This window comes from Phaethon aethereus, assembly GCF_964289735.1.
Source record: "Phaethon aethereus genome assembly, chromosome: 1".
In the NCBI taxonomy this organism is placed as follows: domain Eukaryota; kingdom Metazoa; phylum Chordata; class Aves; order Phaethontiformes; family Phaethontidae; genus Phaethon; species Phaethon aethereus.
The window spans coordinates 3269446-3283988 of NC_138575.1; the positions used below are offsets into that span (position 1 = coordinate 3269446).

General features: G+C 46.7%; 1 protein-coding gene across 1 annotated transcript in view; it reads left to right on the forward strand.

Moving 5' to 3' along the window:
- Positions 1-14543, forward strand: part of PLXNA4 (plexin A4) — a gene marked incomplete at both ends in the record, with an annotated part of 428073 nt that overhangs the window by 332470 nt on the left and 81060 nt on the right. Inside the window, 2 exons of the mRNA XM_082013844.1 lie at positions 2497-2697; positions 11449-11545. Of these exons, the coding sequence (XP_081869970.1) occupies positions 2497-2697; positions 11449-11545 (298 nt within the window). The remainder of the gene's footprint in view (positions 1-2496; positions 2698-11448; positions 11546-14543) is intronic.

Below are 14543 nucleotides of genomic sequence, written 5' to 3' on the forward strand. Positions count from 1 at the left end.
TGGTATCTGCTGGCGTGATCAGAACTGGAAAGTCTCACTCTTGTTTTAATATAGCCTAGACCACCTCCTTCCTCTGCCCTCTGGGTTTTTATAGGTCTAAGTCACCCAGGGTCACTTTCTCATGCTGAGTAGCTACTTAACCCTGCAGCTAGCCTTAACACTGCTGTGCCTTGATAGGGTAGGGTCATTGGACTCAGGATTGGAAAGACTTTCTTAGACTGTCAAGCCTTGCCCTTTTGTCAAGACAATCATTTTTATAACACTTTAACCATTGTGTTTCAGCATTATTATTTCCCTGGGGACTTTTCATCATAGGACAGGACGACAGCAAGAACAGAGAGTGTTGGAACAAGGTGTAGCTCCTCAAGCACTCGTCGGGGACAGACACAACCTTTTTCCACACTGGCTGTGTCTTGTGCGTGATGGGGTAGAAGGCAATTTCCACTGCTCATACACTCAGCTTCCTGGAGCCTCCTCACACATGTCTGCTTTTTGAAGTGCTGCTCAGCACTGGGATCCCCAGTCAGCAGAGAATCACAGTGCTAAAGCTCATCACTGCAATGCAGTACCACATGGGCTTGCCACCTCCAACCCTTATACCATCCAACCCGGTTAACGTGATGGCCTATTAAGCCTCAGTCTTTGGTAGTACTTATTAAGCTAGGCCTTGTGCCAGCTTAGCCCAGACAGATGGCCACTAGACTCAAGATGGTTCACCTCTATCCAGCTCCAGTTGACTGTGTGCTTAGCTGTCCTGGTTCTGGTGTTAGCCTGGGCAAAGCCCAGTTGAAGGCCATCAGCAGCTGTCAAGTACTTACACCATTAGCATCACCTTATAAGTGCAGATGAGAAATCAGGTTGCCCCAAAGGTGTCCTCAATCTGACGTCCCCACTAGGACAGACAGACCCTCTTTGGGAGCTGAGAAAGTCTTCTGGACTTCACTGCAGTGACACATTGGGTGGTTACTGGATTTTCTTCCTGCCCCTGGCCATGGATTGGTTCACACCCACAGTGTGATGATTGATGGCTCTTGTAATTCTATTCCTGGTTGGTGTAACTGCAGTTGTTACACGTCTAATCCATTTCTTTATCTTCCTAAGCTATTTGCTTCAGTAAGATGCTTCCACCATCTGCTCTAACAAGCTCCCAGGCTCTCATAAGCCATAAATTCCACTTTTGAGCCTTTCAGTCGCTTTCCCTACTTTCCATCCCTGGATCGGTTATTTTCCTCCTGCCATCCCTTGCCCACACCTACAGATTAAGTTTGCATGCCTTTATGTAAGTTGCCTGTCTCTGCTTGCACCAACTAGACCTGGCTTTAATGTCAGGCAGGACATGCTGAAATGATGTTGCTCTCTGGACTGGCCAGGGTGGCTGCACCATCACGATACCGTGGTGCTCGACAGAGAGCAGGCGGTGTGCCAGATACAGTACAGAGAAGAAAAAGCAGGGACAGGTTTTCTCATGGTGTCGAAGAGTTGGAACGTCTTAAAAGAGGGGACAGCCAGGCACTCACAAGCGATCTATACAGTGTGATCTTGTGCATATGGCATGCCTGTGTTTTGTAGCCTGTTGCAGTGTTTTTTTAAGGAATCCCATTTGATATCAAACTGCCTTGAATTAGCCAGGCAAATGCTACAGTAATTTCCTAGAGTTGAGAGCTTCCTAGAGTACATGAATTTGACAGCTTGCAGTTGTCTGATTGTACTATGAAGAAGCAGTGCATTGCTCCTCTAACTAAAGCTGTGCAAATTAATAAGACTTTGACTACCGCCTTCTGCACTGCAGCTTTGGGTGCCCAGACCTCTACCTGTGTGAGGGACCCACCAGGAGGCACTGGATTAGCAACATCTACCTAGTGTTGCTCCTTTTGTGAAACGGTGGCAAGCCTTCCCAAGGGATCTCAGCACATTGCATAACAGTTGTTTCTTGGAAGCTGGATCCATTTGTAATAAGTTTTCTGCCTAAGCCAAAAGAAACTCTTTTTTTAACAGCCCAAACTCTGTAGTTTACAACAAGTCTTGCTGGAACTAGCTGGAACTTTGCCTTTTGTACAATGGTGCGTTGGCTGTTAGGGAGGCAAGGAACTATGTTCAGATTTGTGCTTTATTTACTTCTCATGGTCACGGCATTGTGACTGAGCTGCGTCCCTGAAGGGGACACAATTGCTTTCCCACTACCTGATTAACAGAACAGGTATTAAAAAGCACCAGAGGTAGCTTGCTTGGGTCCTGAAGGTTGAAAGTCTGTAGTGCGAACAAGGGAGATAGGAAAGGATGGTCTGTAAAAGACATCCTTCCTCACCTGTTTATCTGAGCCGTTCCGGTAATGCTCCTTGAACACCCTTGTAATAGGCTGAGGCCCAGGGAGATGCAAAGGCTTTGTAACCGGTTGAAGTGAAGCGTGAAGTGAGAAGGTTGAAAAGCATTGGAGGACTCCACCTGGGGCTGGGGAACCCATGTGCTGACTTGGTGTGCTGTATCCTCTCTCCCCAGGACTGTCCCCAGCTGCTACAGGCTGAGAAGATCCTGGTGCCGGTGGAAGTGATCAAGCCAATCACGCTGAAGGCCAAGAACCTGCCCCAGCCGCAGTCGGGCCAGCGAGGCTATGAGTGCATCTTGAACATCCAGGGCAATGAGCAGCGGGTGCCTGCCTTGAGGTTCAACAGCTCCAGCGTGCAGTGCCAGAACACTTCGGTGAGCAAGCCCTGTGTGCTCGGGAGAGATACAGGAGCCAAGGAGGACCAAGGGCGCCTACAGCACTGTCACAATGGGATCCAGGGTTGTGTTGCAGCCATTTTTACCTTATTGCCTACCCAATTCCAGCCACAGTCAAGGAAAGACTGGTTGGTAGCTTGCAAACTGCCCTTTTTGCTCTTTAGGCTGGCTGGTGTCACCACACAGTAGTTGCTTCTGCCCTTGGATCCCAGCATTCGGCCACGCTGGAGCACCTTAGCCATCACCCACAAGAATTATTATCAGCTTAACCTGCCCGTATCGTCACAGTTCCACATCCTCGTGTGCGTTCAAAAGGGTTTCCAAAGGGGCAGGTATTCATGTCAACATTGGGAGTTAAGGTTGTTATGTGGGTCTTCGGTGATGGGACATATAAACCCCCATATAAACAGTCTGACAGATGCCGTCAGGGCATGGGTCAAAAGAAGGGTGAGATACTGAAGGCTTGAGTCAAACCTTCCTCCAGCCACTGACTTGCCACACGGCCTTTGGTTAGTCTCTGCCTCTGCCCACCTCCACTTCCCCGTCTGCAGCGCAAAACCATCAAACCCCCTCCCCAGGGAGCCTGTGTGTCACGACGGTGTTGTCACCGCAGCAATGCCCATTTTGGGGGCAAACACTGGCACCTGCCAGGAGCCATGCATATGTGCATGACAGCGTCCTAACACTGATCCTCCAGAGGTTTCTCCATGAGATTCATGTCTCTCAAACATGCATTTGAGTCATTTTCATTGCTGCTACTACGAGATGATTTATTAGTCAAAGAGCTAATTACAGTCTTTAGCCACTTCACTGCAGCTCTGCCACTCCATGCCGGGCAGTGCTTGTTAAAATCCGTCACAACATATTCTGCTGCATTAAACAGCGTGCTGAAGACTACAGGCAGTTCACACATTTTACAATCCATTGCAAACAAGCAACTTCCCAATGACATTCTCATATTTGTTCCTTTATCCTCCCCCTCCCCGATTTTCATTACTTGTTAGTGGTCTGTGAGCACCCATGTTTGAGGTTTCACAGAAATGGATGGCATTACACTTTTTTGTCTTAAATTATTTTCTTTTACAATGGTGAAAGCCTGTGGCTAAAGAGGTATTATATGGACCTGAGCAACATCTACATAGCTCAAGTGTTAGCAGGGAAGAAAGCAGCCACTCTTTAAAGTCACAAATTTTCTGGCACACACAGGCATCAGCGTGAATTATCTCAGAATAACTTTAAACCTAGTTGGCCTAAGTCGGGGATGGACTGCCTCAGCAGTCCTGGAGGATCCCTCTCAGCAGTGCTGGAGGATCCCTCTCAGCATCCGAGTTTGTGACATCCAATAAATGAGCTTGGTGCATGCTCCAAGACGTTGCTAGTGCCTGGGACCAGAGAAGTGGTTTCAATGAATCCCCAGATGCATTGGCTCATAGGATGCCCAAGTGCTGCGACAGCACCACGTTGATTTTAAGGCGTGTTTTGATGCCAGAACACTGAAGGCTACGCCTCAGCTGTGCACAGTGGCAGGGCTGAATCTCAGGCTAATGCCAAGGCAGGCCACAACGTTGCTGCTGTGCAGTGTCTGTAGGACACCTGGCCCATGTTTGGTGGTGGCCCAGGTGGACTTGTCTCTTCTTCAGGGAGAGAGGTTTATTTTGGAATAAATTCAACTCTTTTCTGTCCTGTTTTCTTCCCCCTCTCTCCGTCATTCTCTCCTCCTCTCCTCTCCTCTCCTCTCCTCTCCTCTCCTCTCCTCTCCTCTCCTCTCCTCTCCTCTCCTCTCCTCTCCTCTCCTCTCCTCTCCTCTCCTCTCCTCTCCTCTCCTCTCCTCTCCTCTCCTCTCCTCTCCTCTCCTCTCCTCTCCTCTCCTCTCCTCTCCTCTCCTCTCCTCTCCTCTCCTCTCCTCTCCTCTTCCTTTCCCTTTTCTTCCTTTTACTTTTGAAGGCACTTTGACTCTCTTGTTTGAGGTTTGTTTTTTTTTTTTTTCTGAGAAATGTTATTTCATTTTCTAGACACTGAGAGAAAGAGATGTGGAAGGGAGAGCCAGACAAAAGAAAGAAGCATTCACACAGATACAAAAAGGGAATAGAGAAGCCCCGGCTCTGTTTGAGCAGGTGGCATAGGACACAGACAATAGGGAAGGAGTGCTGTAGATATGTCTCCATCGTGATTACTTCCTTCCCTGCCAGAATTAGCATTCAGTCTGGAGCCACTGCAATACAACAAGCCTCTGCTCCAAGGGTCACCTGGCTTTAGAAACAGCCGTATGAGCTTGTTTGCAAATTGAAACAACCCCCTTCGACAGAGCTTTTTACTCAGCAGAGTTGCTGGATGAGGCACTGAATGTAGCACCTGCATTGCAGGCTTGGAGAAGGTCCAAAGGAGGGTGGGAGGATGTGTTGTGATGGTGTGTCCCTGAAGGGATGCTATCCTGCCAGCAAATCTTTCTGCTGGTGATGCATGATAGACTAAGCAATCATTCTTGGCTTGTTTTTCGTCGTAAACCTCAAGATCTACCCCCTCCCATCATACACTCGGCACCGACGAGCTCAAATTCAGCTCTTGCTTGTGCAAAATGCAGGAGTTTTGCTGCTTTCACACACGATAGGATTAGGAAAAAGCCTTAACCCTTTCTCTCCACTGCCTGGTTCCTCAGTGTGTATATATATATGTATGGGTGTATATATATATGTATAGGTATATATATTAAAAAAATATATATTTATGCCAGGGTAGCTGAGATCAGAACCGTCTTAAGCAGGCGCTTTTCTAAGTGTCTGCAACTTCAATTAAGAGATGTTATAAGGACACTCAGGTGGGACCAGTCTATCTGACGGTCTGTCAGTAATGTCACATCCAGCATTGACGGTGCTAGGTGCTTGGGCCAGTCCATAGCCAGCTCTGTCTCTCCCCTGCCTTTCCCAGAGATATTTCATTTGATAACAGCAATAAGTCACCGCAGGCAGCACACTTTGGGACAATTATTGTTCTTGTCAAGTGCTTTGAGACTCTCAGCTCTGGGCTTTGTCCACTATCACACCACCCAAGGCACGCAATTATCACTCAGAGAGATCCTGCCTGCCATTCCTTATTGCACTTATGATAGCTCTGCCGACAGTCTGGACACAGAGTGATGGGAGGAAATTAAAAGGAGGCGAGCGAAGGAGGCATGTATTCAACAGGAATGGCTGAAATTGCTAAATCTATTAGGGCAGAGAGCAATCTCCCCAGTGGGAAGCAGTGGGATCCCCAGCGCTCGCAGTCAGCCCAGTATTAGCAGCATGAGGAGCGGGGAGATGGGTGAGAGATGACCTACCCGACCGTGCCGTGACCATCGCCATTACCTGCTTCAGTGACCAAGCCCACGTTCTTGCCCGATGTCAGCCTGCCCACTGCCTGGCCTTGGCACACACAGGCAGCACACACAGATTTCTAACAGCAAAATCCCTGCTGGTAATTTACCTCAAGTCCTTCACGGGTCTGTGTGTCCTGAGACCCCAGGTGGTACAGCGGAAAGTGTTGTGTAACTTAGGGATAGGAAAAGCAAATATGTTATATTTATCACATCATTGCACTTGAACAAAAGATCTCAGAGGCTTTTTGACTCCGTGGTGCGGCTCACACAGTGGAGGTAGTGATAAAAGAAAACAGAGCTGGGAAAAAATGAGGAACTGTTCACAGAAATTGTGGGAAAACACACTTATGGGTGGCCAAAGGAAGACGAGTGCGGGATTGTGAGCCATACATACACATCCCTATTATTATGATACATCATTATTACTATTACTATTACTATTATTATCTACATTCAAATATTACAGAGAAACCCCAATCATGAGGTGAGCTCGATGGTCCTGGTGTCCTCGATTGTCCAGACATAAAAATTCAGTCCCAGCTCTGGGAAGCAAACAGTCCAGGGAGACGGGATGACTGTGGACAAGAAGTTTTCTGCCTAGAGATTAGGGATGGAAAATTGATGCAAAGAAGGATTAAATTATTTACACAGGATCACACAAGGAGCTGGTGACAGAGTCGGCTACAGGAATCAGTCCCCAGGCCTGAGCTCTAATTACAAGAGTGGGTTTTTGTGCTGTCAGGGAGAACAGACTAACACTAAAATACTGCTAAAATGATGTTTGTCTGCAGATGTTTCCTCGTTATTGGACATGCTCGAGGTACAATGGGGAAACATCACATAAGTGCTCTTGGTTTATAATCCTAAGGATGCCCAAGACAAACTACCAAAGGGCTTTACCTGGTGATACAACATCACAACAAGATGCAGCAAGAGGTCAAGCATGGCTATGGATTTGCACAAACTGCATGGCTCAGAGGTCTGTGAAGATGAGTTCCTCTAATACAGCGTGCCTGTAGTAACAGGGTGCTCAAAAGAGCCAGGAATCTGCAGTTTTCTGAAATGCAAAATATCTTTCCATGAAGGCAGCTAATGTTTGCCTAGCTGCTGTAGAACTGATAGCTGTGATTTTGCAGCCATCCTCTTGGTCCGAGGATAGTAAACTTCCATGAGACAGTCAATATATTTACAGTAGCTTGCGTACAATATGTTAAACTGCTAACAATATGGCAAAACGGCCAAGTGATGTGATGGGCTCAGCCCGTGTTGCAGGAGTATCTGATACTAGCAAAGAGTTTAAAAGACAAAGAGCTGGTACCTGGGAGTTCAAAACACTGTGCTGTTCCTGTGAATTACAACAGCTCCTTAGAGCAGCTTTTTGGCATTTCCTGATGAGAGCCAGTCTGCCTTTCCGAAAGGGCAGCCTCTCTTTCTCAGTTTGGGCCCCTAAATTGATGGTAATTTTCTGCTTTGATTCGATTTGCATGGTGGGAATCCAGATTTTGCAGACATAGGGGTCAGATTTACATCTTTTCAGCAGTTTTGCCAGTGCTAGAGAAAGTTGTGCAAGGCAATGTATGCATACAAGCCTTAACGGTATGAATGCTCTTAGCGGGAATATCCAGGAAGCTCTGTTAGTCCTGGAGATCAATACATTGCCCCTTTCTTCTTCTCCAAAACATATTTCCATATTATTGTTACAGCTGAATGAATCCTTTTCAAAGACTCCTATTGAGTGTCATGGGCTTTGAACAGGGGTCACAATGAGTTAGCAGCTCCTGTGGTCTGAAGAGGACAGAGCATTTACTCGCTGTTACTTTGCAAATTGCTCTTTTTCACTGCTGTGCAGACCACGGGCTGGCTGAGCAGGCCAGGCATGGCAGCGTGAACGTCCTCGTTCCAGCCCCCAGCTGGCTTCATCCTTGGAGCTCTTCCATGGGGATCCCGTTGTTTATTCCCTCGCATCCGTTTCCAGTTCTGGATCAAGTCTGCTGAGTTAACAAGTCTAATGTGTGTTTGTCCCTGGTGCCGCAGACAGATAAGATCTAAAATCCCAGCTGGGCTCCTGCTGCTGGCGCTCGGATCCTCAGTGGGATGAAAGGCTTGGGAGACTCCAGCTGCCTGTCCCTTGGCAGCCCTGTCTAGGCTCCGCTAACAGCTAAATCCCAGCACACACAGCCATGAGGCTCTGCCGAGGCAGAAAGTAGTGCTTTCTCAGGCACCTACAGGCTCAACTTCTGACTTAAGGGTGACCAGTGGCTCTCTATATACGCTCTTTTCCATTTCCTACCGGCATTTGCAAAGTGTTGTGCAAAGCAGGCATTTGCAAAACTTCTGAGTGGCAGAAGATTAATTATTCTCTACTTTTCAGGCACTCTCCTTCCCACTGCTGTCTCCTCATCCTTGCTCCTAGCTCCAAAAAGCTGTGAAAAGCCAGCGTTGTGAGTCCAAGCAGCTCTGCATCATCTTGCATCTTGCTGGCAGTGACACCAAGAAGTGTCATAAAAACGCTAATCCTGAATGAGACTGGTGGGTACAGCCCTATTGCAAAGGACTCTGTTAGCCTGCAGCTGCTCTTCACTTCCATGGAAACCACAAAGCTTGTACCCATAAATACCCTACAACTAGATGGTAATCACAGGGGCTTGCAGATTAGTGGCTAATTGCGTTTAGTTTGTCCAAAGAGAAATTACTGTGCAACTAGCACTCACTCTGCTCTGATGGACAGAAATCACCGTACACAATTTACTCCACGATTATATGGCAATTAACAGGTACAGAAAAAAATACCTCTAAAGGCTCAAAGCTCTGGCAACTCTGTGGAAAACCATGCTGAGACTTTAAGTGGCGGGGACTACTTTAGTGGTCTTTTAAGACATATCCAACCAAACCAGACAGTTTATTGAATTGTGTTTAATCTTTGGTGGGGAAAACGCCTTTTTCTTTAGAAGTGGGAGTTTGTCGTGCTGTAGATCCCAATGCAGTGCAAGATTCCTGATCTCAGGAGGGTAAACCCTTATGTGCCCTGTGATCAGTAGTAGTAGTAGACATGAAATGTCTTTGCCCTCCTTGCCTTGTTTTCATTCTTTCCTTTAAGCAACCATGTCCTCTCCCATCATAAGGCTTTTTGCCTTTTGGTGAAGTGTTGGATGGAAGCTCTTGACGGAGGTGGGCAATGGGATCTGTCAGGCAGCTGGGTGAGCCATGTGTGAACTGGCTTATGATAAACCAAAATCTAGCTGAAAAAATACACTAAGCACCATGTGTGAGAGAGCTCTCTGAGCGGAGAGGGACTCCAGAGATCAGCTTCCACTTCCTTTGTTAAGGCCAGATCTGTGTACCTTGACTGTGCGTGACAAGTGTTTAAGTCTGTCCAACTCTCTCAAAAGATTTCTATGGCTTTCTTAATACATATTTGCTGGAAACTGGATACCCTCTACTTCAGATGAAGCCTTTCTGGCTCTGAGTAGGGAAAAATAATTGCCTCCTGAGGCTTACACATGTAACAAACGCTATCTAGTACATCCCCAAATGAGATTTGCTTAGTTTTTTTGGCAACAATATGGCATTGTTGATTCACAATCTGTTTGTGATCTTCAGTAGTCCCCAGACCCTTTCCTGCACCAATGGCCAGTCATTCCAATTTCATATTTGTTTGCATTGATTTCTCCTACTGAAGAATACTCGGTACTTGCTGGTATTGAATTTCACTTTGTTGATTTTGTCCCAGTTCTACAATTTTTCAAGTTTGTTTTGAATTCTCAGCCCTGCTTTTGGATGTTCTTGCACCTTCTCACAGAGTAGTCATTCATGAAATCTGTAGTCTATCATCCAAGTCAGTAGTGGAAATACTGAATAATGCCAGACCCAGGACAATACTCCATTTGAAACACCCTCCCAGCCTGACATTGAATTATTTGACTTCGGTTTTTTTCTTTTCATAGCTTTTGCATACACCTTATGGTGGCTTCTTTTAGATCATATTTCCCTAGTTTGTTTATGGGTATCTCCTGCAGGACAGTAGCAAATACTCTATTGAAATCAAGATAAATCACATCTGCTGCCTCCTCTTTATCCACAAAGCCATTAAGCCTGTCAAAAAAGGAAATTAGATTGCGTTGACACAATTTGTTCTTGACAAATCTATGCTGGCTGATTTTTATCACCTTATCATCTTGCAGGTGCTTATAAATTGATTGTTTAATAATTTGATGTACTTTCTTTCTGGGAAGCCAAGTTAGGCTGACAGGTCTATAATTACACAGAACCTCTGTTTCCTCCTTTTTTAAGGTATTTCCATGATATGCCTGTTCCCTGCTTTCTGAGACTTCACTAGGCTTCCAAGAGTTCTTTAAAATATGACTGGTGTAGACAACATTACATATACGCTCAGCATCTATGGAGTACACAGCAGAGGAATATTTGGATGGTAGACCCACAATGCATAATGTACGCCTTAGAGGCGCACCCAAGAGTTGGCAAAATATTCTTCAGAGCTGTGCTCAATACCTAGAAGTTAGTGTCCTGGTTTTGGCTGGGATAAAGTTCGTTTTCTTCCTGATAGCTAGTATAGTGCTGTGTTTTGGATTTGGGATGAAAATGATGTTGATAATGTACTGATGGTTTTAGTTGTTAAGTAGTCAAGGACTTTTCAGCTTCCCATGCTCTGCTCTACCAGCGAGAAGGTGGGGCGTGCATGGGAAGCTGGGAGGGGACACAGCCAGGACACCTGACCCAAACCGGACATTCCATACCGTATGACACCACGTTCAGTACATAATCTGGGGGAGTTGGTCAGGGAGGCACCACGGCTCAGGAGTTAACTGGGCATCGGTCAGTGGGTAGTGAGAATTGTGCTATGCATCAATTGTCCTGTGTATTTTTTTATCATTATTATAATAATTTTTGGGTTTTTTTTCCTGTCCTGTTAACTGTCTTTGTCTCAACTCATGAGTTCTACGCATCTTTTTTTTTCCAATTCTCTTCCCCATCCCTCTGTGGGGGTGGAGGGTGAGTGAACGGCTGTGTGGTTGTTTTGGCTACCTGCCGGGTTAAACCACAACTGGCAGATTCCAAGATTAGCCCCATCACATGCAAATACGCTTAAATCATGGAATATTCAAATAATGGCTAAGTAGGGCTATTGAAAGGGGCATGGCTTCCTTTATGTGAACCACAACTTTGAGCTCATCCCATGGTGTTCTGGCAGGTGACAATGATTAGGGAGGTAGGTGACAGCTCAGTTTCTCTTGTTCACAGCTTGCTGCACCATGTCTTGCCCCGTCCCATCCTACCCCATCCCCTCCCCACCTCTGGGCACCATGCAAGTCTGGGTTTGTTTGGTTTGTTGTTTTTTTTCCCTCTCCCACTTCTAGTATTCATACGAAGGGATGGAGATTAACAGCCTGCCGGTGGAGCTGACGGTCGTGTGGAACGGGAATTTCAACATTGACAACCCAGCACAGAACAAAGGTAAAGAGTTATTTCAACTTGTCCTTGGAAGCGGTAACCTTAGCAACGGGCCACATCGCTCCCTACACTTAACAAAGCCTCCACCATCTCCCCGTGCTGTTTGGTGTATACTTGTTCTCTGCACTCTGCAAATCACCGATTTTTTGTGTGTGCTTTGTGTTCCCCCCTACACTTTTCTCTTCGCACCTGAGAAATATGAGTCTCCCTCCCACTTGTGTTGCTTTCCCTCTTCCTTCATCATCTTTGCCTCCCGCTTCTCCCCACATTTTTGTGTCTCGTTTTTAAGACCCTCCTTCTCCAGCTTTCTCCCCCTCCTTATTTCTCCTGCAGAGATGCTCTTTAAGTTAACGTGCCAGGAGATCGGGCACGCGCTGCTCAGAGGCAATGTAGTAATGAACAGGGGAAGGGAGAGGGGGAGGAGAAGGGCTGCAGCTCGCCCGTGGGAAAAGTCTGAGCAAAATAAATGGTAATGACAAAGGACTGAAACGCACCTTCTGCCCAGAGCCTGTCTTCATTTACCTGCCACCAGTGCCACAGGATTGATGTGCTCCTCACAGAAGGATATTGCATGTCCAGCCACCACCCTGAGGCAGGCAGTTTTGCTGGGGATGGACAGTCCATTCACATCTTCTTCCTTCATGTGCATTACCCTCAGGCACCCTGAGGCCTTTCCCTCAGGCAACCTCTTCTCTTGGCTGCTCTGCACTTACAGCTCAGACCTGCAGAATCTCTCCTCTCTCACGTTACCACCTCTCAGAAGCTTCTCCCTCCCTCGCTGTACCTTCTCTTTTCTTGGACACTCTCCACATCTTCTCCTACTCCATCTCTCCCCATCAGGTACTCCCATGCTCCTCTCACACCATTTCACACCCACCCTCATGCTGAGGGGTGGTGCGTGAGGTTTCCACCAAAACCACATTGAAGCTGGAGAGCGATACAGAAGCCAACTCTTCTCCCCATGGCATGACCTCTTCCTGTCCTTGTCCCACTGCACCCACCTCTGTGATGTCTTTCTCTGTTGGCTCAAATAGCCAGTGGGTTCGAACAGCCAGTTTGAATGCAAAAGGTCCTGCCCTGTCCTCCCCAAAACTGTGGCTCTTGGATGTTAAATCTACCCAGTAAACACAACAGGCTGGAGACCTTTGTCTAGCCCTGGCATCCAGCAGCGTGGCAAAGCCCATGTTCACACTGCCAACCTCTCTCCCCACTGAAGCTGATCGCCCTCCTTCCTGTTTTCTAACCTGTGCCAAGGCATTACCAGGACAGTGTTAATTTTCATGGGCCCAGACAGTGACATGGACTGTCCTAGCCTTTAACAGTGTGGTTTGGAGGTCAGGGTTTGGGCACTTGCCCTGGTCCTGCTTAGTTTTCTGTTACCATTATAGCCACCTGAACATTCTTGATGCAACAAAGTCCACAGCAAGAGTGTGAACCCATTTTTGTGCAGTACTCAGCTGTCCTGTGGGATGTAGGAGTGAAATCAATCTCATAATCATGACAATTGTGTCCCTAGGCGTGTCTGTGCCGGTAATGTAAACCAGAGCAGGGAATGAACTCGGGAAACGTGTGGCGCTTGGTCTGTAGTGCAGTCTCTTACAAGTTCTTGGGTTATTCAAAGCCAAAAGGTTATAAATAATGACTAGGAAAAAATTGGGGAAGTGGCACTGGCTGGTGGCTATCCCAAATGACTAGTTTGGATGATGCCATCATGTTTTGGGTCAGGAGGAAAGTTTAGGCATGTGCACACGGGTACAGCACACGGAAGCATACCACATGCTCCTGAGGACACAGATTTATTTACTAGCATAAATGTGGTGGCTATGAGCAAACACAAAACCTCGGCAGGGTTTTGGACAGTGCTGCAAACAAGCAACACCTCTGGAAAACTGAGAGGCAGAGGCAGGATCAGACCCAGTGCCTTTCTAAGTGCAGTGGCTCTGGGGTTCGCTGCCTTCAAGCAACCCAGATGCCATTGCTTTCATAGCCAGCATCACATGGGCTGGGCTGGTGAGCTGAAGTAGGCTAAACCAAGCCTACTGAAAGTGCTTGGAGAGATACTCACTGTAGCATTGCAAGCAGAGCAACTCAGCAAGTTTGAGGAAATCTAACAGAAAATTAGGGAAAGGGCTGTATCCCAGGTGGCCTGTAGCTCACTGTGATTGACAACTCTTTTGCAAACTTTTCTTGCACCCGACCTGGAGAAATAAAAAGTTTCTGAGCTTTTCCTTGCATTGGTCAATACTTGCCAACTTCTGGCATGCAGGTATGAAGAGACAGCCAGAGCTTTTCAGCACACATATCCAAAGCCTTTGAGCTTTGGGATTGTGTATAGCAATAACCAGAGACAAGACTTTAGTCACCTACTGACTAAACCAAAACAGGAGTACAAAGGAAAAAACCCCCATCTTATAAAGAAATCCACCAACACGCCCACAAATACAGAAAAAAAGCAAGTCTGAAAGCCTCTATTCTGCTGTCCTCATCTTCAGAGAGGAGACTTTTGCTATCAGCTCACTGTGCAACCCAGGTCTCAGTTTAGACATCTGTAAAATAAGGATAGATAACATGATCTTATTTCATAGGAGGACTGCAATGTTTTTAGGCTGTATTTGGAAAAAGTTTTGACTGCTTCTAATCACTTAGCAGCCTGAGATGGAGCTAAGCATTAATCACTACTGCTTGTGTTAAAGGAGGATCAACTTAGTACTTCAAAGTTTAAAGCAGACTGAATTTCTGGAGCAGAAAAAGGGGGAAAGGCTGATTGTGAATCCCTGGATTCAGCCTCATAGCGAACTGTTGTGGATTTACTCTTACCTTGTAGGATTTCTGTTAGTGGGGAAACCTGAGCGGCATCACCTTAGCACCCAGTTCTGGGTAGTTTCACACTAGACAAATCCCCAAGTTTAAGCTGTGGGTAGACCAGGTCTAGAAAATCATTTTAGGATAAAGAGCTGAGGCTGAGACTGGTTACAGGTGTCACTGTAGGACATTCAGATGG